Raw genomic sequence first — 25,582 nt, forward strand, 5'->3', positions numbered from 1 at the left:
TCATCACTGGCCATCAGAGAAATGCAAATCAAAACCACAATGAGATACCATCTCACACCAGTTAGAATGGCAATCATTAAAAAGTCAGGAAACAACAGGTGCTGGAGAGGATGTGGAGAAATAGGAACACTTTTACACTGTTGGTGGGACTGTAAACTAGTTCAACCATCGTGGAAAACAGTGTGGCGATTCCTCAAGGATCTAGAACTAGAAATACCATTTGACCCAGCCATCCCATTACTGGGTATATACCCAAAGGATTATAAATCATGCTGCTATAAAGACACATGCACACATATGTTTATTGAAGCACTATTCACAATAGCAAAGACTTGGAATCAACCCAAATGTCCATCAGTGACAGACAGGATTAAGAAAATGTGGCACATATACACCATGGAATACTATACGGCCATAAAAAAGGATGAGTTCGTGTCCTTTGTAGGGACATGGATGCAGCTGGAAACCATCATTCTCAGCAAACTACCCCAAGAACAGAAAACCAAACACCCCATGTTCTCACTCATAGGTGGGAACTGAACAATGAGGTCACTTGGACACAGGAAGGGGAACATCACACACCGGGGCCTACTGTGGGTAGGGGGGAGGGGAGAGGGATAGCATTAGGAGATACATCTAATGTAAATGACTAGTTATTGGGTGCAGCACACCAACATGGCACATATATACATACATATGTAACAAATTTGCACATTGTGCACATGTACCCTAGAACTTAAAGTATTGAAAAAAAAAAAAAAGTGGTCTCCCTGAGTCTAGTATTTTGAAGTAGCTGTTGTTTTGGGGTCTTTATTAGTTATCTATTGTTGTGTAACAGATTATCTCAACACTTAGTACTTTAAAATAAGAATATTTGGCCGGGCGAGGCGGCTCACATCTGTAATCCCAGCACTTTGGGAGGCTGAGGCAGGTGGATCACCTGAGGTCAGGAGTTCGACACCAGCTATGGCCAACGTGGTGAAACCCCCATCTCTACTAAAAATACAAAAAATCAGCTGGGTGTGGTGGTGGGGGCCTGTAATCCCAGCTACTGGGGAGGCTAAGGCAGGAGAATCGCTTGAACCCGGGAAGCGGATGTTGCAGTCAGCCGAGATCACGCCACTGCACTCCAGCCTGGGCAATAAGAGCAAAACTCCCTCTCAAAAAAAAAAAAAAAAAAAAAAAAAAAAATTATTCTCTCATATAGTCTCTGTGGGTAAGGGATCCAGAAATGGCTTAGATGGGTGGTTCTGACTCAGAGTCTCTCATGAGGTCGACTATTGAATGGGGCCGGGGAAGCCACTTCCAAGGCGGCTCACTTACAGGCCTGGCAAGTTAGTGCTAGTTGTTGGCAGATGGCCTTAGTTCCTTACCACATGGACCCATCCACAGGACTGCTTGATTGTCCCTATGACCCGGCAGCTCACTTCCCCCAGAGTAAACGACCTGAGAGAAAGAGAGCAAAGAGGAAGCCACATGACTCTTATAATCTGCTCCTGGAACTCACACCCCATCACTTCCGCCATGCACTCCATTGGGAAAATTTAATATAAAGAATTATTATGGAGGATTAAGTACAAAGAGGCAAAGACAACTGTAAAGAAACAGGGCAGGGCACAGTGGCTCATGCCTGTAATCCCAGCACTTTGGGAGGCTGAGGCAGGAGGATCACTTGAGGTCGGGAGTTCAGGACCAGCCTGGCAACCTGGCAAGACTCCGTGTCTACAAAAACTAAAAAAAAATAATTAGGCGTGTGGGGTGGCATGCCCCTGCGGTCCCAGTTACTTAGGAGGCTGTGGTGAGAGGACTGCTTGAGCCCAGGAGTTCATGGCTGCAGTGAGCTATCATGGTGCCACTGCACTCCCACCTGGGTGACATTGCAAGACCCTGTCTTAAAAAAAAAAAAAAGGCCGGGCGCGGTGGCTCAAGCCTGTAATCCCAGCACTTTGGGAGGCCGAGACGGGTGGATCACGAGGTCAGGAGATCGAGACCATCCTGGCTAACACGGTGAAACCCCGTCTCTACTAAAAAAAAATATAAAAAATTACCCGGGCGAGGTGGCGGGCGCCTGTGGTCCCAGCTACTCAGGAGGCTGAGGCGGGAGAATGGCGTGAACCCAGGAGGCGGAGGTTGCAGTGAGCTGAGATCCGGCCACTGCACTCCAGCCTGGGTGACAGAGCAAGACTCTGTCTCAAAAAAAAAAAAAAAAAAAAAAACAACAACAGAATTAGCAGTTACAGGGAATAGCCAATAACTTTAGGGCTGAGCAAGTGCCCAAGGAAGGAACAAACTTGGAAGTCTCTTCATTCACCACCCCTCACCCCTAGGCTGAGATTCAGACCTCACAGGAGAGAGGCTGGTTGTAGACCACCACACAAAGTTTGCTTAAGAGTTACAGGAGGTCAGGCAGGGCGTGGTGGCCTACACCTGTAATCCCAGCACTTTGGGGGACTGAGGTGGGTGGATCACAAGGTCAACAGTTCAAGACCAGCCTGGCCAACATGGTGTAAACCCCGTCTCTACTCAAAATACAAAAATTAGCTGGGCGTGGTTGTATGCACCTGTAATCCCAGCTACTTGGGAGGCTGAGGCAGGAGACCGGCTTGAACGCAGGAGGCAGAGGTTGTGGTGAGCTGAGATCGCACTATTGCACTCCAGCCTGGGTGACAGAGCAAGACTCCATCTCGAAAAAAAAAAAAAGTTACAGCAGGTCGCAACCCAGCAAGGTGGCTCACGCCTGTAATCCCAGCACTTTGGGAGGCCAAGGAGGGTGGATCACCTGAGGTCAGGAGTTCAAGACCAGCCTGACCAACATGGTGAAACCCTGTCTCTACTAAAAATACAAAAAATTACCCAGGTGTGGTTGAGGATGCCTGTAATCCCAGCTTCTTGGGAGGCTGAGGCAGGTAAATCGCTTGAACCCAGGAGGCGGAGGTTGCAGTGAGCCGAGATTGCGCCACTGCACTCCAGCCTGGGCGACAAGGGCAAAACTCCGTCTCAACAAACAAACAACCCCCCAAATTAGCTGGGTGTGGTGGCATGCACCTGTAATCCCAGCTACTTGCAGGAGGCTGAGGCAGGAGAATCTCTTGAACCTGGGAGGCGGAGATTGCAGTGAGCCGAGATTGTGCCACTGCACTCCAGCCTGAGCAACAGAGTAAGACTCTGTCTCAGAAAAACAAAAAAAAGCCCGGGTGCAGTGGCTCACACCTGTATTCCCAGCACTTTGGGAGTCCAAGGCAGGTGGATCACGAGGTCAGGAGTTCAAAACCAGCCTGGCCAACATGGTGAAACCCTGTCTCTACTAAAGATACAAAAAATTAGCCAGGCCTGGTGGCGCGTGCCTGTAATCCCAGCTACTCAGGAGGCTGAGGCAGGAGAATAGGAGAATTGCTTGAACCCAGGAGGCAGAGGTTGCAGTGAGCCAAGGTCACGACCACTGTACTGCAGTCTGGGGGAAAGGGTTTAAACCCCTATATTTCCCCCCAGAAGAAAAAAAAAAAAAGTTACAGGTCGAGGCTGGCAAGCAGGAAATTGCCTACTGAGGTACCACTAAACTCACTGGGAAGCCACCACCCTCTGAATGTCCCAGCCCCCTTTGTGTGTGGGGAGGAAGGGATGGTTCTATAAGCCATTTGCTGTCATGTGCCACAGAGCAAGAAGGAAAAGAAAGTACACTGGAACCAGGATGAGAAGCCCTTCATTCTGCTGTGTTCCTCTAGTGCTCTCTACTGACAGAGTTAAACACAGTGCCAGCTGCCAGAGAAATATTTACAGGATCCTGCTCCAGTATCTCCAAGCATGGAAAAGAAGGGTAGATTTGGAGCTATGAGGTTATAAATTGATGACAGGCACATACATGTTCTGCTGCAGAAGAATGTATTTGATTACAGAGTGCTGTCCTGAGACCCCAGCAGGAGTGTTACATTGTATACAGTTTATGTTATGCACCATTGTGCCTTTCTACAATCTAAGCAACTCTGGGTTCTGAATGGGACCTCAGGGGAATCACTTTGTTATGATCATGTCTTGCAAATCTCAGCCAAGAGCTATCTGAAACACTGTGGGAAATATGCCTCAAGGTGTTCTGCCTTTGTCTACGACCAAATCTAATCAACAGCTGCCATCAAGCCTGAAGCAATAAGAGCACCTGAGTTCTTTGAGAAGAGGTGAGAGCAAGGTGATAAAGCCTTCGCTGGGCTAGGCTCTTATATAGCTTGGATAGGACTTCTTTTTACCATATACACAGTGGGGGGTTTTTTTTTTTTTTTAAATTGTTGTTGTTTTGAGACAGGGTCTTGTTTTGTCACGGAAGCTGGTCTGGTACCCAAGCTGGTCATTCTGTCACCCAGGCTGGAATACAGTGGTGCAATCATGGCTCACTGCACCCTTAACCTCTCAGACTCAAGTGATCCTCCCACCTCAGCCTCCCAAGTAGTTGGAGCCACAAGTGTGAGCCACTATACTTGGCTAATTCCTATGTATGAGTTTTTAACCCCACTGAGCTCCTGGAATTTGACCTAATAATATTAGTACTTTTTTCCTTTTAAGGCAGGACACAATTTTCTTTTCTTTTTTTTTTTTGGTAGATCATGGTGCAGCCACAGAGATGGCAGCCCCTCTCCATGCTCCCAGGGATATGATTTTAATAAAAGGACAGAAACCTTGATTTATCTCCACGACAGTTCCAATGCCAGGGGATGCAAACTCAAATACCTATACAGGTTAGGGATGCAACTTAAATGAGTGAAGCATGCACATATAAGACAAAAAGGAGTGATGGCAACTGTGAAAAACCATAGAATATATGGTTAAATAAAGGTAGTTGCTATTTTAACCCCTGCATATTGTTGCCATGTAGATCTAATTGTCAGATATTCTATTTTTTCAAGAAAAGCTGGAAATTCAGATTTTTAAAACCTGAAACTATCAATTTTTTAAAACAGTAAAAGAGATGGTGTAGGATAAACATATGTATGTGAGGAGTCACATCCAGGTGCGACTCCTACCCCATGCCTGTTTTTATACCCCTGTACAATCCCTTCCTACACTAACTATGGGTTTGGCCACACTACTAGTTTTGGTCAGTGGGACATTACCAAGTGTGGTGCAACCAGAGGTTTGATAAGCATTTGTTCACGGGGGCTTGTCCTTTCTCAAGTCACTATGCAGACGTTTGACTGATAAAAAGCCACATGGTGGAGAGGCCCTAGAGGATGAAGTCATTTTGAATGAGATCCCAGCTGATTGCAGCCCAATTTGTAACCTCAGCTAATACCACGTGGGCCCGGGCCGGGTTAGCCCACACAATTGTAAAATCATAATAAACCATTGTTATTCTAAGCTACTAAGTCTTGAGCGGTTTGTTGTGTTGCAATAGGTAACTGAAACAGAGGTCATATCTAACTCCTTTGTTCTACTAATGAATGTCCTAAGGGCCATAGTGGAAGGGACCTGGTGAAATTCAGATAGCATGACAGTGGCAAGAACTTTCCAATTCTGTGCTCTTCCTATTGCTTTTCTTTCAATTCCCTTGGTGAAAAGCACCAGGTAAGGACTATGAAACTTCAAAGTCTACCTGCAGGGAACTTATACTGTGTCCTGAATGCATGCAAATTACTGTAGCTTGGTCCTTGGTAATGGGAAGATTTCTAGGTCATCTGGCCCCTTTCACTTTATAGGTGCAGAGAATGCAAAAACAATTTGAGAAAGTGAAAAGCAGCCTTTGATATCTGGAAGCTGGCCTGGTACAATCAGACACGCCATGATGTTACTAGACCATAGCCTGGCCCTTATAGCTTGGCTTTGTGTTTTCCTGTAGAACAAAAACAATTCCAAAGAACATCAACATCAGACGAGGTCACTCTGTGACCATGATAGATCTAGACAAATACAAGACCACTCTGTAATCAGGTCTAAACACAGATAAAAAGATAAAACCTGATGATTGTCCAAACCACAAAAAATGACTCAACATCCCCACTTGGCTAATATGAGGGAGTTGCTGCTGCATTTTTTTTTTCCCGTTTTTGAGACAAGGTCTGGCTCTATCACTCAGGGTACAGTGGAGTGGTGCGATCTCCATTCACTGAAACCTCCACTTCTTGGGCTCAAGCGATACTCCCACCTCAGCCTCCCAAGTAACTGAGATGGCAGGCGGGCACCACTAGGCCCGGTTCATTTTTGTATTTTTTGTAGTGACGAGTTTCACCATGTTGCCCAGGCTGGTCTGGAACTCCTGGGCTCAAGCAATTCGCCTGCCTCGGTCTACCAAAGTGCTGGGACTACAGGCGTGAGCCACCGCGCCCCGCCAGGGTGCTGTTTCTTTACCTGTACAAGCTTTTACCTCAATCTAGAATTCCCTTCCTCTAGATAAGATGAACTGAGAGGCTCAATCATGGAACGACCCTCTCTTCCTGACAGTATCTAATCCAATGAAGCTCTCACTTCCTTAAACCTCTCCCAAATCACTAACAACTCTTACTGAGAGCCCCATCTTTCCTCAATGTGTGTTCTCAGTCACTGCAACTAGTAATAAACCCAGTTTGTTCAACGATCCTTGTGTTCCTGGTGGGATTTGGTTAGAGGGCACTGACAGACCTAAGTTACACACAGTTAGAGGCTGAGTTCACTAGAAGCAGTCTCCGCTTGTGTGTTCCTTCTTAGCCACTCTTTCGGTTAATGTCTGTCGTCCCTCTACCAGAATTAAGCTCCATGAGAACAGGGGCACTGTCTCTCATGTTGAGAGCTGTTTCTCAGTGCCTAGAACGGTACGCAGCAGAAGCTGGATGCTTAAAAAATAATCATTTTCTGAAAGAATGAATAAGGGGCTTGATACACGCAGGTTCCCTTTAATCTCTTAGCTCCTCGTAGATCGTGTGACATACAGACAGCACCACAGCACATTTCCCCAAACCCCCATTTTCCCGAAGAAATCTCGAAACCCTCACTCCTGGGAGGCCCATCCTGTCAGAGCCTCTTCCCCGGGAAGAGTTTCTCTCACTCGCTGGTCCCTTCACACCTGAGCCCCAGGCCTATACACCTTCCTAACGCCCCTAGAACCCACCTGTCTCCACCATCTGCCCCCTACCACCAGACACTGGCGGACGGGAAGCGCAGCTACCTAGGCGTCGAGTGGGCACTGCGGCAGGGACCGCGCATGTGCGGAAATGGGTCGCACAAGCAGGATCTCCGACAAGTGAGGAGCTGCCTCAGAGTTTCCGTCCCGGTCTGAGCACCCTTGGGCTGCCAGGAAGTCAGGAGAAGCTAGCCGGAAAGAGAATCCGGGCGCACGGCTTTCTGGGACACGTAGTCGTGGCGCTCTCGAGGCCCTACCATGAGCAAGCTCTTAACTCTTCAGTTGTGCAAGTCCTACGTCCACAGTCCAGTGCTACTGTCAGCTCGGAGTTCAGCTTCGGGCTGCCAAGAGCCAGCAGCCCAGTGTTAGAGGCTCGGTCCCACAACGCTCTGCGGGCCGCGGCGCCTGCTGGGAGGTGTAGTCCCCGCTCTGCGTACTGCGTTCGCAGAGGGGGAGGGCGGAGCTGCCGGCGGCCCGGGCGGGCTGGCAGCTAGAGTGGGTGCGATAGCCGCCTCCGCCTCTGCCGCCTCCGCCGTCGCCTCCTCCGCCCGGGCCGTTCGCTGCTGCGCGGGGAGAGCGAGGCGGGGCCGCCGGGGCCGCCATGGAGCCCGACTCGGTGATTGAGGACAAGACCATCGAGCTCATGGTGAGTGCGGCCCGCTGGACCGTCTGTGCTTCCGTCCGTCCGGCCCCGGGCGGGCCTGCCCACCTCAACGTCCGGTGCGAGGCCGGCTCTGGCCCTTCCCAGAAGCCTCGGCCCAGACCCGGGCCCCCAGTCTTCCCTGGCCTTGGACCCGGCGCGGGCTCCTCTGATCCCTCGACATCTCCGGCCGGTCCTGGCCCGGCCCCCTCTATGCCCCTCGTTTCTCCCCCACCCCCTGTCCCGTCTCCGGTCCCAGCTTTCGGACGACCCTCGCTCGTTTATGCTGTAGACCTAGGTCGCACTCGCTCTAGCACCCCATTCTCCTTCTTTTAGAAAGGGATTTTTTTTTTCTTTCCTCTGTTTCGGCCCAGGCCCGCACCGCGCTTGCAAGCCCCGCTCAGGCCGAGTGAGGTGGTGGGAAGGAGTACAGAGGAGATGGGTCAGGGCCGCCTGGGCCTCCGCGTCCTAGGAGGGGTCTCAGCACCCACTCCCCAGCCTAGGTCTGTGTGGATGCCAGGATAGGCCCTACAGAGCTGGGGGCAGGGAGCTTTCGGGTTTGAAGCTGTGGCGGATAAGGAGGCCTCTTTCCCGGGCCCTTGTGGTGTCCGACTTCTCGGACAAAGGGTTTCCTACCCGGCGGAGAGGGATGTTTGCATAGCAAGGCCCCAGGTACTCTGGATTCCATCCCCCAGGAAAGAGAAGCCGTAACTTCACGTTTTCCGGAGCTGCTTTGGGAAATTGGGGATGAGTGGGGAGGGAGCCATCCTCATCACTGCCGCGAGTTCTTTCTTCTCAGAAAGAAAAAAAGGGGAATCCTTGGCCCCCGGGGGAAGCCACCACTCTTCTGTTAGAAACCACTGGCAGTCGGGCCAGACTCCCCGGTCCGTGGACACCCTCCACCCTCCTCCGAAGCTTTAGAATTTGAAGCCAGAAGGGGTTTTTAGGAACAGGATCGTGAGAGAGTGGCTAGAAGTGAAGAATTTGCTAATTGGTGGATGATTTGGTGGAAGAAATAAAATATGGCAGATATTACCTGCCAATGTGAGCATTAGGGAAATCAAACTGGGCTCTGGAGAGTTGGGAAGAGGAAGTCTCCATCAGCAAATGGACATGTCCAGGATTTCTTCCTGTGGAAGCCTTGACAGTTTCTTTGTATCTCTCCTAACACGGTAACAACTTCTTCCCCAGGGTTGAGAGGAGAGAGGTGGAAGAATCTACTTAACCCAGCAAAATGTTTTCCTAGCCAGATTTTCTTCAATGTGAAAATGTTTATTGAGTCAGTGATTCCACTGGGTAGGGTTGGTGACATCAGAGCCACTTCCCCCATTTAACGCTATAAATAATAAATGGTGACACTGAAAGTCTGTTGGATAGCTGCATGGTTTCTGTGGATGATGGTGTCTGGGGAGTTGAGATGCTTGCTTTAAAAATGGAAATATGGTAGCATAAATATGGAGGCAGTTTAATGTTTGCTGTCCTTTGCGTAATTCACAGAACTTGAGTTCTCTAGCATTCTTGAAAACTAGGAGGAAAAAAGAGAAACTGATAGTTTTTGATTTTTGCGTGCGTGTGTGTGCACGTGGGGTTGTTTTCAAAGGGATAATGTCACATGCTGAGTGATTTTTCCTTTTCAGCATAATTTATCATACTTGTAGTCAAGTGTTTGGTATTCTGTAACTTTTGTAGTGGGTTATTTTGGTAAATATCTTAAATCGACTAAGTATATTACATATTCTTAAAAATGTACACACAATGCATGTACTTACAACAGAAGTACTTCATATCGAAAAATTGTAATTTGGTGACTCTTTGAAATTGGCTGTTCCCAGCTCCTTCCATTTCTATTCCTTTTAAAAATAACGAAAATGTATTTGTTTTCAAAAGAATTATAAGAAATACATTGTAACCCAAGTCAGTGTATGGTAAAAAACAAACAAACAAACAAAAACCCAAGAAAACAAAAAAACCTTTGGCCTAAATTCACTGGCTTCCTATGCTTATAACTTAAAAAGTTTTGATTTTACATGATAGCACTTAGATTTGATCTGAAAAGAGATTTCAGCCTGTTAAGGACATTGTAAACTGGGATTTAAACTGGAATTCTTAGAAAATTTAACAAACAGTTCAATTATATTACGATTAATTTTAAAATGGCCTTTTATTTAAGGATTTTGATATTTCCTGAAAGGGATACCAGTTAAGACTCTTAGACAACCCTTATCGTAAATTAAATATATGTATTTATTTTAGTAAAATAGCACAGGTGCTTAACAACTGATTGAGTAAATCCAGAATCAAATGTAGGAATGATAATGCCTTAGAATCTAATTGCATGTGGCTTTCTGTTTTCACTGCGTTTAAATTACAGTTTCCAGAACTGGGTTAAAAATATTTTTTTATGTTGGTTTCAAGATAATCCGATTGATGGAAGAAAAGGGGTTAAACTGATGGTGTTTTGAAAGCCTAAAGCATGAAATATTTTTGGATTTTTATGAGTCAGCTTCAGTACTCAAATATTTGTGATTGTGCTGCTTGTACCAGTTTGGCACTTAATGCTTAACAAGATAACTTTCATTTGCTATTCCAAAGTGTGCTGTATTAAAAAGAGGAAACAGACTTCTTGGTTATGTCCCTTTTCTAATCTTCATCCCTCTACTTTCCTTAATATTGATTCTTTTGTTTTTCCTTGCATTTTTGATAAGTATATTAGGAAATAAAGCTGGTAATAGCAGAATAATTAAATTTCTAAAATATAACCCCCCACTTTGACTCCTATCCCTGCCTGAGGCCTGGGTCCACAAAGGGTGCTTCTCCTACTGACCCGCTCTATAGGATTCAGATTTTAGCATTATTTAAATCTATAAACTCTTAATTTAGACCCAGAATTTACAGTTACTAATGGTAAATAATTTAACCACCAGATGACTGTTAGGGCCTTATATTGGCCCGGTGCTATACCTGTTAGTGGGCCTGTTTTTCCAGACTTCTGAGTTTGGTAAAATACGCCTTATGAATGAGGTAGAAAATTAGTCATTCATTTTGAAAATATGTAAAGTTTATCAGGCTATGTTCGTGGACTTCATTGGGAAGAATGAGAACTGTACAATATGTATCACATGGTATTTAACAGCCCTTGAGTTAGGAATATGACTTGATTTTCAGTCACTTATCACTAGAAAGCACTCACAAGAGCTTCTGATTGGAAGAGAAAGATGATTAGATTACCCTGTAAGAAAACAGCAGAAATTGGTGCTATCACTTTAGGAAAGGCGAGCCTGTCTCCTCTACAGGTGTGAGTGAATCCCCTCTTCCCTTTACACAATTAATAGACGGTTTATAATTAATTGGTAAATTACTTCCCTTTTTGCTAAGTGACCTTAAGTGAGTCATTTCCTTTCTGTCTTATCTCTTAAGTGGCTGTATTACTTGTTGAATGAAGTAATATAGGTTAAAATAGACTGATCCTTATTAAGAAGGTGTGGGCAGGTGCAGTGGCTCATGCCTGCAATCCCAGCACTTTAGGAGGTGGGAGGATTGCTTGAGCCCAGAAGTTTGAGACCAGCCTAGGCAACATAGCAAGACCCTGTCTCTACAAAAAATAAAAAAAATTAGCCAGGCATAGTGGTGCACTCCTATAGTCCCTACTACTCAGGAGCCTGAGGTGGGGAGGATCTCTTGAGCCAAGGAGTTTGAGGTTGCAGTGAGCTGTGATTGTGCCACTGCACTCCAGCCTGGGTAACAGAGCAAGACGCTCTCAAAAAACAAAAATAAAAATAAATAAATAAATAAATAAACGAGATTGCTGGAAATGTCTTGTTTTCTTTTTGGATCATTTTTTTTCTTCCTGTCATTGACTTTCTAAGGGGGTGAGTGGGGTTGTTTAGTGACTTCATCAAGAAACTGGATATTACTTTGTCACCATCCCTCTCCTCATGTAGCACACCACTAGAGGTGCTGACTTACTGAATGCACACTCAGTGGACACAGGTTTCAATAGGGTCCAAATGAATAAACCACACACACACACAAATTTATATAAAATATATGGACCTCATTGAACTGCCTAAAGAGGCTGTGGCCCAAATATATCAATTTTTACCCCTGATTTTGCAGTAGGTTAGATATCCTTTCAGATTTGACATGGATAAACATGTTCCTGCACACAAATCTTGGCATTCTGGGCTCTTGACTGCTATAGTCTGTCTCCTGCAAACAGAGAGCTAGCCCAGGAGAATCACTTGGCCATTACATAGATTCACAAAACAGCACATATATGCCTTTTACTAGTGTTGTTTGAGCCTATGAATTCTAGAAACAAAATTATCTGCCTTGTAAGATCTGTGGGATCCTGGATTCCACCTTGTGATATTTGTTCTTCATAGAAAAGAAAGCATTTCAAGTCCTAGTGATTCCAATTCCAATCTTCCTTTCTATTCCCTTCTCCTTTATGGCTTTTCTGCCTACTTTCCTTGCTTGCTGTATATTCTAGCCAACGCATGGAGGACCATGGTCTTCCAAATTCTGCTCACACGTTTCCTTTGTCAGCATCAATAGAAATGGACCTAAGCCCATTTATTGAAGGCTACTGATGTTTATCAAAAGGATCTAATAGGTGGTTCTCTGGCCAAATTGGCTCAGGTTACATCTCAGCAATCTTTTCTTTCACTTATGCTGATGAAGTCCTGTCCACCCCCAATAAAACACAATAGGTGCCACCTGTTTTGATGTCAGTTTATATTATGGTAGCAGATACCATCTTGTTTTTATGTCTATATAGCACTGCCTATATGACACTCATTGTTAAATGAAATGAATGAATTCTGGTACTTTGTATTTATCCTGTAGCACTTAACATATTTCAGGCGGTTGTATTATAGTTACCTGTTCGTGTCCTCTGTTGAATGATAAACTCCTCATGGGAAGGGCTGGGGCCGTATTTATCTTCCTGTGACACACCGTTCCTTCATACCACACGGCGTCTTCTTTGTGGTAGGCCTTCAGGAAATGTTGGGTTGAATTTTCCTGGTGATCATTTTCAGACATTAATGCCTTTTGCCTGTGTCTTAACTATCCTCTTTTCTAAGCATTTTCACCCACATTACTAATCCACACAATAATCAGTTCCTAAGTTTTATGGGACTTATGTCATCCTCTATATTATAAAAACTTGTGGTTGCGCCTAAACTCTTCTTCTAGAGGCTGTGTTTGATTGCCCTGTTACCCCTTCACAGGGCTCAGCACATGGGTGCTCAATGTGGATTTAAATTAATGTTAGATTTTCTTTTTTTCGTGCAGTGAAACCTTTTAAGATTTCCTTTTGAATATCTTAAGACAAAGGTAGAGATGAATAGAGAAAAGATGGGGAGGGAGAAGAGGTGGGTGGTGTGTGGTTCATAGGACGTCCATAGACACAGTAACCTTTATTTACAGACTTTCCACACATACAGATTGATTTACATAGAACTCAGAGAGTGGTTGTTAGCAAAGAATTGAGGAAACTGAATACTTTTTGCATCAGTAGGTGCAGGTTTGCCAAATAGTTGATCAGCTCCAAGGGCTCCATGACCTTAGAAGAGCGTGATTTAGCAGAAAGGGCATGGGCTTTGAAGTGCAACACCTGAGTTTGTATCCTAGCTCTGTCACTTGCTAGCTGTGTGACCTAAAGAAAGGTAACCTTTCTGCATGATTTTATTATATGTAAAAATAAGAAAACTTAGGTATTGGTCTGAGTTGTTGGGAGGATTATATGAGAGAGGTGTGTGAAAGGACTTTGCAGAGGCTTGCTTTTCTTCAAATGCTGACCATACTAACTTCCCCCAGAAGTACAGGGACCTTAAAGCAAAGTCAAGACAGATGGTGTGGAAAAGGTTTTTATTTTTTTCTCCTGAGTTGCGCATGTATTTATTTGTGAGGCTTTACAGAAGACTAATATTTAGTTGCTTTTAGCCATACATTTAATGAGCCATCTTTGGGAGAAACAATGAAATCATACAGAGTCAATACTGTCTTGAAAAATCTGGGAGATACTATTACAATGACTACCAATTTGGCGTAATTAGGTCTATGCTGTAACTACAGAGAGAACCCCACCAGTCCTATTTTTATACCTGGTATCCTGACAGAAAGAGACTGGTGATTAGTTTATGTTGACATTGAGCATTGGGATTTATGTTTGATCGGTTTAGTTTAGAATGACAAATTGTGATTTTTGAATTCTTATTCTTATCATCATCAAAGCTGATGGTTTTGACCTTAACAGAATAAGCAGTGAGAATTCATACAAGATTTCCTTATGAGTTGTATTGTTCATTGAATTAGTTGACAAATGGGGGAAGAAACTTGTTGGTTAAGAATGTGCTCCTTACCCTTGGTTAGTTTCTGCTGATCACAATTGCTTAAGAGGAAGTTTGTCTTTGTAGGCAAATGAGAGACAGACCAGGAAGACCTGACAATCCAGTAGGGTGTCTCTAACCTGGTTCTTACTGTTTTAATGAAACTAAAAGATGGAAGAGTTCTGTGATGTCAGCAGGAAGCATTTTTAGGAAATTCCCTCTCAGGTTGAGTCAACAATGAAGATCTTCACAAAATGGAAAGCTGTGAAGTAGAAACACTGAGACATTAACATGAAAAATGAAAAAAAAAAAAAAGCTTTGGCTCTTTGGCTTGTGATAGAGAGGTATGTAAATATAAGTATATTGAATGTGGGAAACTATTGTGTAATAAAAAACCTCTGATCCACAGAAGAAAAAGAAAGACTGAGGTTCTACTATTGTGGAAAAGGAACTTGAGTAATTTTTAATGTTTATATTTTTAGGAGTTAACTTGAGAACATTGAACCGGTTTTGGTAACTAACAATGAAATATATTTTGGCTCTCTGAAATGACCACATGATAGATTCAAAAAGAAAGGGGGCAGAGGGGCAGGAAGAACTCAGTCCTGACACTCCTCACTTGGCATCTGTTAATCTTTGTATTACTAGCATAAGGCCTGCCAGCAATTAGGCATTGAAGAAATATATATATATATATAAAATATATATATAAAGAATATATATAAATAAATATATATATATATAAAATATATATAAAGAATATATATATAAATAAATAAATATATATATATATATATATATTTTTTTTTTAAGGGAAGGGAGAAAAATTAACTCACTAGTACAGGAGAAAAGCCTGAGGATTCAAGAGGTCCAGAAATGAGTCTGTTAGTCAAATTGCTGTGGTTGTGTTTTGCTATAACTTGTTTTGCATTTTGGATAGTTGTACCTTGAAAAGCATAGTATACTGTTTTAGCAGTTAGCTACTGGCTATAGTTCACTAGCTACTTTTGTCAAAATTGGGTTTCCAGTTTATTCTTAGGCTTAAGAGTAATACCACTTAATGGGAAAAACTTGAGACCTCATTATTTGCTTGGGATTTTACTTTTGTGATCTCCTTAAAGTTGTGAGTCTTAAGGTATTTTCATCTGATTGTTATGGTGAGGTTAATCATAGACCAGCATTTCAGTCACTTTAATTGCTTTACCTACAATATGAACAATCAGAACATCTTTAAGAGTCATTGCCTGTGGACTGTCAACACATCTTAGACTTTAAAAATTACTTGGGTTCAGCTGGATTTGAGATTCTTTGTCACAGTTACAATCTTTGCTGCTAAACACAAACACTACTTGAGTACCATTTTAGTGTGTCTTGCCACAATCTTTTTTTTTTTTTTTTTTGAGATGGAATCTTGCTTGGTAGCCCAGGCTGGAGTACAGTGGCACGATCTTGGCTCACTGCAACCTCTGTCTCCCCAGTTCAAGTGATTCTCCTTCCTCAGCCTCCCAAGTAGCTGGGATTGTAGGCATGTGCCACCAGGCCCAGCTAATTTTTGTATTTTTAGTAGAGGCAGGGTTTCACCATGTAGGTCAGAATGGCCTCAAACTCCTGACCTCAAGTGATCTGCCTGCCTTGGCCTCCCAAAGTGTTGGGACTATAGGTGTGAACCACCCAGCCCAGCCTATAATGTGTTTTGTTTTAGCATTAATGTTGTAGGTTTTAGGCTGGGCATGGGGGCTCACACCTGTAATCCCAGCCCTTTGGGAGGCCAAGGTAGGCAGATCGCTTGAGCTAAGGAGTTTGAGGCCAGCCTGGGCAACATGGTGAAACCCTGTCTCTACTTAAAAAAGAGAAAAGAAAAGAAAAGAAAAAAAAAATATCATGGGCCTTAGAATTGCATGGCTTTTTGTTAATTAAATGCTTTTTTAAGTGGCAAGATCTAGGGAGTTAACCCGTTCAGGATGGCCCAACTGATTAATCTAGGCTGAAATATTTACTCTTCTGTATTTTCATAGTACTCCATTTTCATGTTAATTAATTTAGGACCTTTGAGAGTAAAGCTTGATTTCTTCTCCTCTCTCAGAAATCGTGGGCTTTCTGACCCTTGAACTGTGGAGTCCATAGTGCTCCATGAAAAGGTCATGGGCTCTACTACCTAGTAGATGTGAGACTTTGGACAGGTTACTTCTTTCTGCTCATCTTTTTTGAGAATTAAATATGGGTAATTAATGTGAAGGACTTGGCCAATTAGTGGCTCTTCAATAAGGTAGGTATTACTATAATTACTGTAGGAGCATTTTGGCTGTAATGTAGCAATTGAGGAAGTAGCAAATTTATGTTCGAGTAAGTTCAGTCTTTTTGTTTTTATCTTTGTTGTCCTGTTGAATGCCTTTTCTCTCTCCCTTTTAGTTTGTTTAGAATTTGCAGTCTGATATGGTAGAAAAAGCATGTTGATATAATGTGGATAGGACTTAATATTTAATAGTGTCACCTAGTAAATTGTTTATTAGCATTCCTTATGATTCCTCCCAGTTTATCTGATGATTGGCCGTTGTACGGGACTGGCCTTTATTGAGTCAGAAGTTCACTCTTAAGTTATATGTTTTGAAGCACACTATATTTTAGGTAGAGGATTTGGGTAATATGTAGATAGGATGTCTTATATGTAGCAAACCAAAACATTTCTTTGTTAGGTACGTAAATAAATATCTTTATGGTAGAGATTTGAGCCCTCTCATATCATTATTTTTGGATGACAAACCTGTTATAATGGTGGAGGAGCTATCTTAGAAAATGAATAAGAAAGTTCAGTGTAGCCGAGTGATCTAGGACAATTTATATGGATGATAGGGTAAGTTTTTTTAGCTGCTCTCATTTGGAAGTTGCACGCTATTTAGTCATGAGTAAATATTAATATTAGGGATGTTCCACTATTTGTTATGAGTTTTGTATCCTTTCAACACAGAGGTGAGGAATGCTGCTGCAGGCATTTTCTGCCAAATAGCTGACTCAGGGGTTATAACTTTTTTCCTGTGCTTCAGATCCACCATTCCATTGACCCTTCCTTCCATTTCTTGGAGGCTGTCCTTTGCCGCTGGTGCCATGGTGGGTGTATGGATTGCTTTCTGTCTTTCAACAGTTACCGAAGTGCATGTTTGGGATTTTGTTGAAGAAAGCTGGATACAGTAAACGGAAAGAATCTTGGAAGATGCTTGACTGCTGTCTTTTCTCAGACTAGTCTGAAAGGGAAAACCCCCATTCATTCTGGATTGGTGGATCTGAAGTACAAAATATTTTCCAGGTAAGCAATTACCCTGTATTGTTTTGTTTTGTGGAACTCAACTCGCTGAAAGAAATTTTGAAAAATATTTTTCCTGATTTCTTTTGTCCATTAATAGGGAAAGGGAGAAATATTAGATGTTTGTGCGTAGTGTCATGTTTGACCATGTTTGGGTGTGGATCAGTGAAGGTATATGTGGCTGAATTGCTGGTAAAAACTTTGTTGTACTGTAAGAAGTGCAGTTATTATTATTTTGAGACATTCTGTCGCCCAGGCTGGACTGCAGTAGCATGAACATGGCTTACTGCAGCCTTGACCTCTTGGCCTCACACGATCTTCCTGCCTCATCCTCTCAGGTAGCTGGGACCACAGGCATGTGTCACCATGCTCAGCTAATTTCTTTTTTGTAGAGACAGGATCTCGCCATGTTGCCCAGACTGGTCTTGAACTCCTGGGCTCAAGTGATTTGCCTGCCTTGGCCTCCCAAAGTGTTGGGATTACAGACATGAGCCACCACGCCTAACTCAGTTATTTTTATTTTAAGCCCAAATAGTTTTTATTCATAGTCTAATAGGAAATACAGTAAACAGGGACATATATTGTTTAGGGAATAGCTTGTAAAATATGGAAAACAAATGGTAACTTTGAGGCATTCTTACATGATTTATATAATAGTTAATACCCGGTCAAAATATTTTTTGCAGTTTCACGTAAAGTGATTTTATTCTGAGGTCTCTTGGAGGGTCTTCTTGGGGAGGTGTACTAACTGTAGCAACTGCTTATTGAGAGCATGTGCTGCATGCCAGTTACCTTTGTATGCACTTTATAGTACGTCATTGGCACAGTGCTTCACCTGCATTTTACAGCTAGTGAAATGGAGCTCATAAGCATAAAGTGCCAGTTTCTCAGGTTGTGCAGCTGGTAAATGGTAGAACCAAGCTTTAAACTTGTTATTAGGTGTCCTCAAAGTTCTCACTCTTTCTGGCTTATTACACTTGTTGAAGTTTGTACTTCAACCTTTAGATTTTCAAATTGCCTGTCTGTAAGAGCAAGGTGTGATTTTCTTCAACACGTTTCCACTCAAAGAACACATGCTGGGTCATTGTTTGGCATGGTATTTTAATCTTTTAATATGATTAAATGCTTGCTTACTGAAAAATCAGATCTTCAATCAGTTCATCAAGTGAACATAAAGGTAATTTAGGGAGTATAGGAGAGACAGTGCATTTAAATATCAAGATGTGCTTTATACAGGGAAGTATCACTTGGTCCAGTGAACTCAAACCTGTATCTTCTCAGTTCCTCCTCAGTATTTATTATTTAAATAGCTCAGTAGCTCATTATGTAGACGTCTTTTGGCCTGTGGTTTGTCATTCTTACAAGTAAGGCATTGTCAGGCAACATTCTTGAAAACATGACTTTTTTCAGTATTTAATATTCTTTCTGAAGAACATCCTACTCCCTTTCATCTTAAAAAAATTTCTTTTTATCATAGATGGACACTCTGACTTCGTGATCCTTGTTTTAATTTAATACTTTCACATTTGCTAATGTTTCTCGTCTGGTGAGATTGTGGCTTACTGCAACCTTTGCCTCCCAGGTTCAAGTGATTCTAGTGCCTCAGCTGCCCAAGTAGCTGGGATTACAGGTGCGTGCCACCGTGCCCAGCTGATTTTTGTATTTTTAGTAGGGGTGGGGTTTCGCCATGTTGGCCAGGCTGGTGTCGAACTCCTGGCCTCAAGTAATCTGCCTGACTCGGCCTCCTGAACTGTTGGGATTACAGGCGTGAGCCATTTTTCACCTTGTCTTCTGAAGGATGGTCAGGACAGTCAGGTGGTGGTGGTGGTGGTGGTAATGGTACTAGTAGGAGAAGTAATAGTTAACACTGGGCACTTATTCTTTACTGGGCATGATTCTAGATATTTTATACTTATAAACTTATTTTATCCTTATACAGGTTGAGTATCCCTTGTCTAAAATGCTTGGGATCAGAAGTGTTGAGAATTTTGAATTTTTTTCAGATTTTCAAATATCTGCTGTATACTGATTCAGCATCCCTAATCTAAAATCTGAAATCCGAAAAGTTTCAATGAGCATTTCCTTTGAGTGTCATGTTGGCACTCAAAACATTTTGGATTTTGGAGCACTTTGCATTTTGTATTCTTGGATTAGGGATACTCAACCTGTAGTAACCTCATGAGGTAGGTACCATTATTTCCACCCTACTGGTGAGGAAACTAAAGGGTAGAGTAAAGGGTTAAATAACATGCTCTAGATCACACATCTTGTAAGGGACAAAGGTAAGATACGAACCCCGGCAGTCTGGCTTCAGAGAATGTGCTTCTTACCTCTATTCTATATTATCTGTAGATTAGAGAGTATCATCCAGTAATAGAGGGGCGGAAGTCCTAAAGACTAAAACTATATATTCTGATTTCAAGAAATCATTGCAAAAGGAAAGGAAACAGTTTTATATGTTTTTTACCTTCTGTAGAAAACAGTCTAGCTCTCAGGTTCTGCATTAGCCATCTAGGGCTGTCAGGCTGTTTCCTAAGGCAACTTGGAATAGGTTAGTTCGAGGTTACCTTTTAGTACAGTGCTGTCCCACAGAACTTTTTGCAATGATTGAAATGTTCAGTGTCTGCACTGTTCAATATGGCACAGTTTTGAAGTGTGGCTCACAGTAACTGAATTTTTAATCTTAATTTTAATTAAATTGACATTTAAATAGTTACATGTGGAGATTATAACCTGCCATCATCCTAGGTCCAGTCCTTGGTTTAATACTCACAGAAATTTGATCTGCTGAGCATGCTCAAACATCCCCTTATCCCAGGGTTGGACTAACATTAACCAACCTTACAAGACTGATGTGTAAAACCTAAATCTTAATTTATTTATGATGATTTAAATGTGTTGGGATGTTTAGTATATTCTTATTTTTTTTTTTCGAGACAGTCTGTCGCTGTCGCCAGGCTGGAGTGCCATGGTGCGATCGTGGCTCACTGCAACCTCCGCCTACCAGGTTCAGTCAATTCTCCTGCCTCAGCCTCCTGAGTAGTTGGACTACAGGCGCACATCACCACACCCAGCTGATTTTTGTATTTTTAGTAGAGAGGGGGTTTTACCATTGTTGGCCAGGATGGTCTCGATCTCTTGACCTTGTGATCCACCCGCCTGGGGCTTCCATAGTGCTGGGATTACAGACGTGAGCCACTGTGCCCGGCCCAGTATATTGTTTTTTGTTAGGCAGATGTACTTACTAGGTCCTAATTAATATACTAGTTTAATTTTTTCAAACAAGTCAGAGAGACCTGAAGACTCTAGCCAAATGACTGGAGTATTCTCTTTATATAAGAAGATTTCATCAGGGAAGAAAGACGTCTCTGCTGGCCTGGGACTGAGACACCTTCTTTCAACTTACTTTTAGGGATGGTGGTTTTTCCCTGTGGCAAAGCCTCTCGAACTCTTCTGCTTGCTGTTGCTTCCCAGATCCTTTTATGATTAAGGCATTTGTTTTTAGACAGATTAGTACATTCAGCTTGAATGCACCCTTGACTTATAGGTCTGAGAAGCCCTTTGTTTTCATTAAAGTTCCTTTATCACTGCTGTAATCCATTTTGTGTTCCTTTGCAACTCTGAGAAAACAGTTGAATTTTCTTTGCTTCCATGTGGCGTCTTTATATTAAAGTGAGTTCAGTTTGGGTTATGGCGAATTTGAGTTGCCTATGGATGAATTGTCTAAGAAGAGAAGTATCTAGTAGGAATACTGGCCTGGAGTTCATTAGAGGGGGCAGGGTTAGAGAGAAATATTGGGGAATTTTTAGGTGCAGTGGTAGCTGACTAGACTTTAGTACAGTTATATGATTACTCAGAATATAGACCGAAGAATGTATATATTGGTGTATGGGAATGCCAACATAAAATAATGGGCTACAGCTAAGGTCAGAACCTGAGATCATATGTGATGTTGACCAAGAGGTGTTATTACCACCCTCTCCTTTTTTCTCTTCCTCTCCCCTCCCCTCCCCTCCCCTTCCCGCTTCCCCCTTCCCCCTCCCCTCCCCTTCCCTTCCCCCCCTTCCTTCCCTTCCCCCTCCCTCCCTTCCTTCCTTCCTTCTCTCTCTCTCTCTTTTCTTTCTTCCTTTCTTTCGTTCTTCCTGTCTCTCTCTCTCTCTCTCTCTCTTTCACAGAATCTCACTCTGTCACCCAGGCTGGAGTGTCATGGCATGGCCTCGGCCTCGGCTCACTGCAACCTCTGCCTCCCGGGTTCAAGTGATTCTCCCACCTCAGCCTCCTAAGTAACTGGGACTACAGGCGCATGCCAACACACCTGGCTAATTTTTGTATTTTTAGTAAAGATGGGGTTTCACTATGTTGGCTAGGCTGGTCTCAAACTCCGGACCTCGTGGTCTGCCTGCCTTGGCCTCCAAAAGTGCTGGAATTACAGGCATGAGCCACCGCCTCTGGCCCCCTTTTTTTTTTGAGATGGTGTCTCGCTCTGTTGCCGAGGCTGGAGTGTCGTGGCATGGCCTCGGCTCACTGCAACCTCCACCTCCTGGGTTCAAGTGATTCTCCCACCTCAGCCTCCCGAGTAGCTGGGACTACAGGCGTGCTCAGCTAATTTTTGTATTGTTAGTAGAGATAGGGTTTCACCATGTTGGCCAGACTGGTCTGTAATTCCTGACCTCAAGTGATCCTCCCACCTAGGCCTCCCAAGGTGCTGGGATTACAGACGTGAGCCAGCCTCCTGGTCACACCCTCTCCTTTTTATCTTGACTTGAGAATTTTGTTACAGCCTGCTAGTACTTATTCCTAGTCAGCAAACATTTGGGTTGTGACTTTCTCTTCTACCGTAATAGTTTGCTTAATTTTTGAAATGTGTTTTTGAGAACATATCTTATGTACATTTATGCAAACTCAAATTTTACGCATCTGGTGACAAAAATAAGAGAAACAGAACCTAAACAGTAAAGATGGGAACCTAAAACGTAAGATGGGAAATGGGAATCTGTTCTTTCAGTCTGTCTCATTTCCTGAGTGCCTTTTATCTATGATTATGGTATTTTAAAGACACACACTTTTAACGTCACAACATGAGGCCTAAATACAAGCCAGCTATTTTATCCGCTAGTCAGTTGAAGAAACAGTGAACTGTTCCAATGCTGGAGTAAAAATTAGTGGTGTTAAAATTATTGAAATGCTGTGTTGGTCTCAAGTATGGCATATCCTTAAGAGATTTTTGAGGCATATTTTTGTCTTATGCTATTTTCACCTTACATATTCACTTCAGACTCTCCTGCAACCACACTGTAACTAAGTTTTGATAGTGAAAGCATGGAGACATGAAAAGTTCATTATAGCTGCAGTCAATCAATACTTGACAAATTTTTTGAATGAATTACTATATCTGTGATACAAAATTAAGGTACAAAAGGAGCTGGGTGCCATGGCTCACTCCTGTAATCCCAGCAAGCACTTTGGGAAGCCAAGGCAGGTGGAGCACCTGAGGATAGGAGTTCAAGACCAGCCTGACCAACATGGCGAAACCCCGTCTCTACTATAAATATGAAAATTAGCTGGGCATGGTGGCACGTGCCTGTAATTCCGGCTACTTGGGAGGCTGAAGTAGGAGAATCGCTTGAACCTGGGAGGCGGCGGGGATTGCAGTGAGTCAAGATCGCATCATTGCACTCCAGCCTGGGCAACAGCGCAAGACTCGGTCTTAAGAAGAAAAAAAAAAGTGCAAAAGAGAGTACACAGCAAAAAAAAAAAAAAAGTTTCTCATTCCTTCTAGCCACCCGACTACATTCTTGTGTAACCTTCTTATACATATGTGTATCCTGTACACATTATTTTTGCACCTTGATTTTTTAAGTAAAATATGACTCAGTTATCTTTCGTATTAGTTCCCAGAGAGCTGTCATATTTTTTGAGGAGATAATGTAATTTAAAAAATACGTGCTGATTTATTGTACACATATGCCATAATTTGTGTAACCAGTTTGGACTGATGCATGTGTAGGTAATTTCTAGTCTTTTGCTGTTATAGTTAATGCTATAAAGAACTGTGCATATGGAATGTGTCTTCAGGACAGGATCTTGGGCATACTTACTAGGTGCTTTTATGAATCTGATAGACATTGCCACATTGTTCTCCAGTCACATTGCAACAATTTATACTCTCACAGACCTTGAGTAAGAGTGCTCTTATTTCCTGACAGTCTCATGGTATTATATGAATTTTAAATTGTTTGCTTTTTAAATTGTTCTTCTCTTTTTTCTCTATTAACTTTTTGTTATGAAAAAGATCATGTACATCTAAGAGTTGGGGTAAAAAAGTACAACAAACATTTATGTACTCTGTCCACCTACATTCGACAATTGTTAATATTTTGTCATATTTGAGTCATTTCTCTGCTACCCTCTCTCCCTTCTCTTCCTCTTTCCCCTTCTTCCCTCCTTCCCATTTCTCTCCTTTTCTCCTTACCTCTCTTACTGTCTTTTCCTTCCTCCCTTTTTTGTTGTTAAAAATTTGAAAGTAAGTTGCAAACATCATAATACTTAACCCCTAAGTTTTCAGCACGTATCTCCTAAAAATAAGGATAGTGTCTCTCTCTTTCTCTCAAAGCATTACATGCATACACACAACCATATCTCCAGGTATACAACCACATTATATATAATCACATATACTTTATACATGTGTAACTACAATACCGTTTTCACATCTAAGAAAATTAAAATAATTCTGTAATATAATATCAAACGTCAATTAAATCTAAATTTTCCTAATTGTCTCAAGAATGTCTTTTATACCACCCTCACTTCTTTAAAACAAACAAACCGACAAAACAGGATCCAAAGTACACCCTTTGTATTTGGTTATGTTTCTTGTACTCTCTTTTAAGAACAGTTCTTTTACCCTTTTCCCTCCTTTCCCTGCATTAACTTGTTTGAAGAGACCAGCTCTGGTTGTCTTGTAGGTTATGTAACCTTGTGCATTCATTATTTCCTCGTGATGTCTTTTAACTTGTTTCTCTAGCTCCTCTACTTCCTGTAAACTGGAAGTTAATTGAGATGCATCCAGGTTAAACATTTTGACGAGAATGCTTCATCACAGGTGAAGTGCACTTCACATTGAGTCATATCAGGAGGCACTTAATGACGGGTTATCCCGTTATGAGCAATACTAACTTTGATTCCTTGGCTGAGGTGGCAGCAGCCAGATCTTTCCATAATGAAGGTAAAATCTTCTCCTCTGCTATTAGAGAGGAATCTATGGGACACTATTTTGGCACCTTGTAAATATCCTGTTTCATTACAGCCTTTCACCCATTGGTTTCATTATCCTGATCCTGAAATCGGTTATTACAATAGGGGTTGCAAAATTATAGATTTTTTATTTTTTTAGACCGTCTCACTCTGTTGCCCAGGCTGGAGTGCAGTGGCACAGTTTCAGTTTACTGCCACCTCCGCCTCCAGGGTTCAAGTGATTTTCCTGCCTCAGCCTCCTGAGTAGCTGGAAGTACAGGTGCATGCCACCACGCCTGGCTAATTTTCATATTTTTAGTAGAGATGGGGTTTTGCCATGTTGGCCAGGCAGGTCTTGAACTCCTGACCTCAGGAGATCCGCCCACCTTGGCCTCCCAAAGTGCTGGGATTACAGGCGTGAGCCACCATGCTGAGCCAAAATTGTAGTATGAATGTATGTATGTATATATTTATTTATTTATTGAGGTGGAATCTCACTCTGTTGCCCAGACAAGTGCAGTAGCATGATCTCAGCTCACCGCAGCCTCTGCCTCCTGGGGTCAAGCAATTCTCCTGCCTCAGCCTCCCAAGTAACTGGGATTACAGGCACCTGCCACCATACCTGGCTAATTTTTGTATTTTTATTAGACAGGATTTTGCCATGTTGGCCAGACTGGTCTCAAACTCCTGACTTCAAGTGATCCGCCTGCCTCGGCCTCCCAAAGTGCTGGGATTACAGGCGTGAGCCACTGTGCCTGGCCAGAATTGTAGTTTTTAAATTGCCATTCCCATAGGCTGCCCCGATTTTTCTTCCTTCCTTTTCTATATCACCGTACTCTCCTGGACTTTTATTTATTCAGTGTTAACAATCAATTACAGTCTTTGCCGATGCTCAGATTGTCTCAGGTTTGGCTACTGATAGCTTTTTCTGGGTAGCTCCTGTTTCATTTTGACATGACCCCATCAGTGTTTTTTTTTTCCCTTGGCTTTTTTGG

General features: G+C 42.8%; 1 protein-coding gene across 5 annotated transcripts in view; it reads left to right on the forward strand.

The window, feature by feature from the left end:
• The first annotated feature begins 7,509 nt into the window (after window positions 1–7,509).
• The window catches only part of FBXW11 (F-box and WD repeat domain containing 11), a 141,151-nt gene continuing 123,078 nt past the window's right edge, over window positions 7,510–25,582 (forward strand). For 2 of the 5 annotated variants that reach the window (XM_023218934.2, XM_023218937.2), the window contains exon 1: window positions 7,510–7,724. In XM_023218934.2, coding sequence (XP_023074702.1) covers window positions 7,680–7,724 — 45 coding nt within the window. In that variant the 5' untranslated portion in view covers window positions 7,510–7,679. Of the gene's footprint in view, window positions 7,725–12,701; window positions 14,398–17,192; window positions 17,355–25,582 lie in introns of those variants that run through there. The other 3 variants (XM_023218935.2, XM_023218938.2, XM_023218936.3) reach the window with 3 other exon arrangements.

Source organism: Piliocolobus tephrosceles, chromosome 4 (assembly GCF_002776525.5).
Source record: "Piliocolobus tephrosceles isolate RC106 chromosome 4, ASM277652v3, whole genome shotgun sequence".
NCBI lineage: Eukaryota > Metazoa > Chordata > Mammalia > Primates > Cercopithecidae > Piliocolobus > Piliocolobus tephrosceles.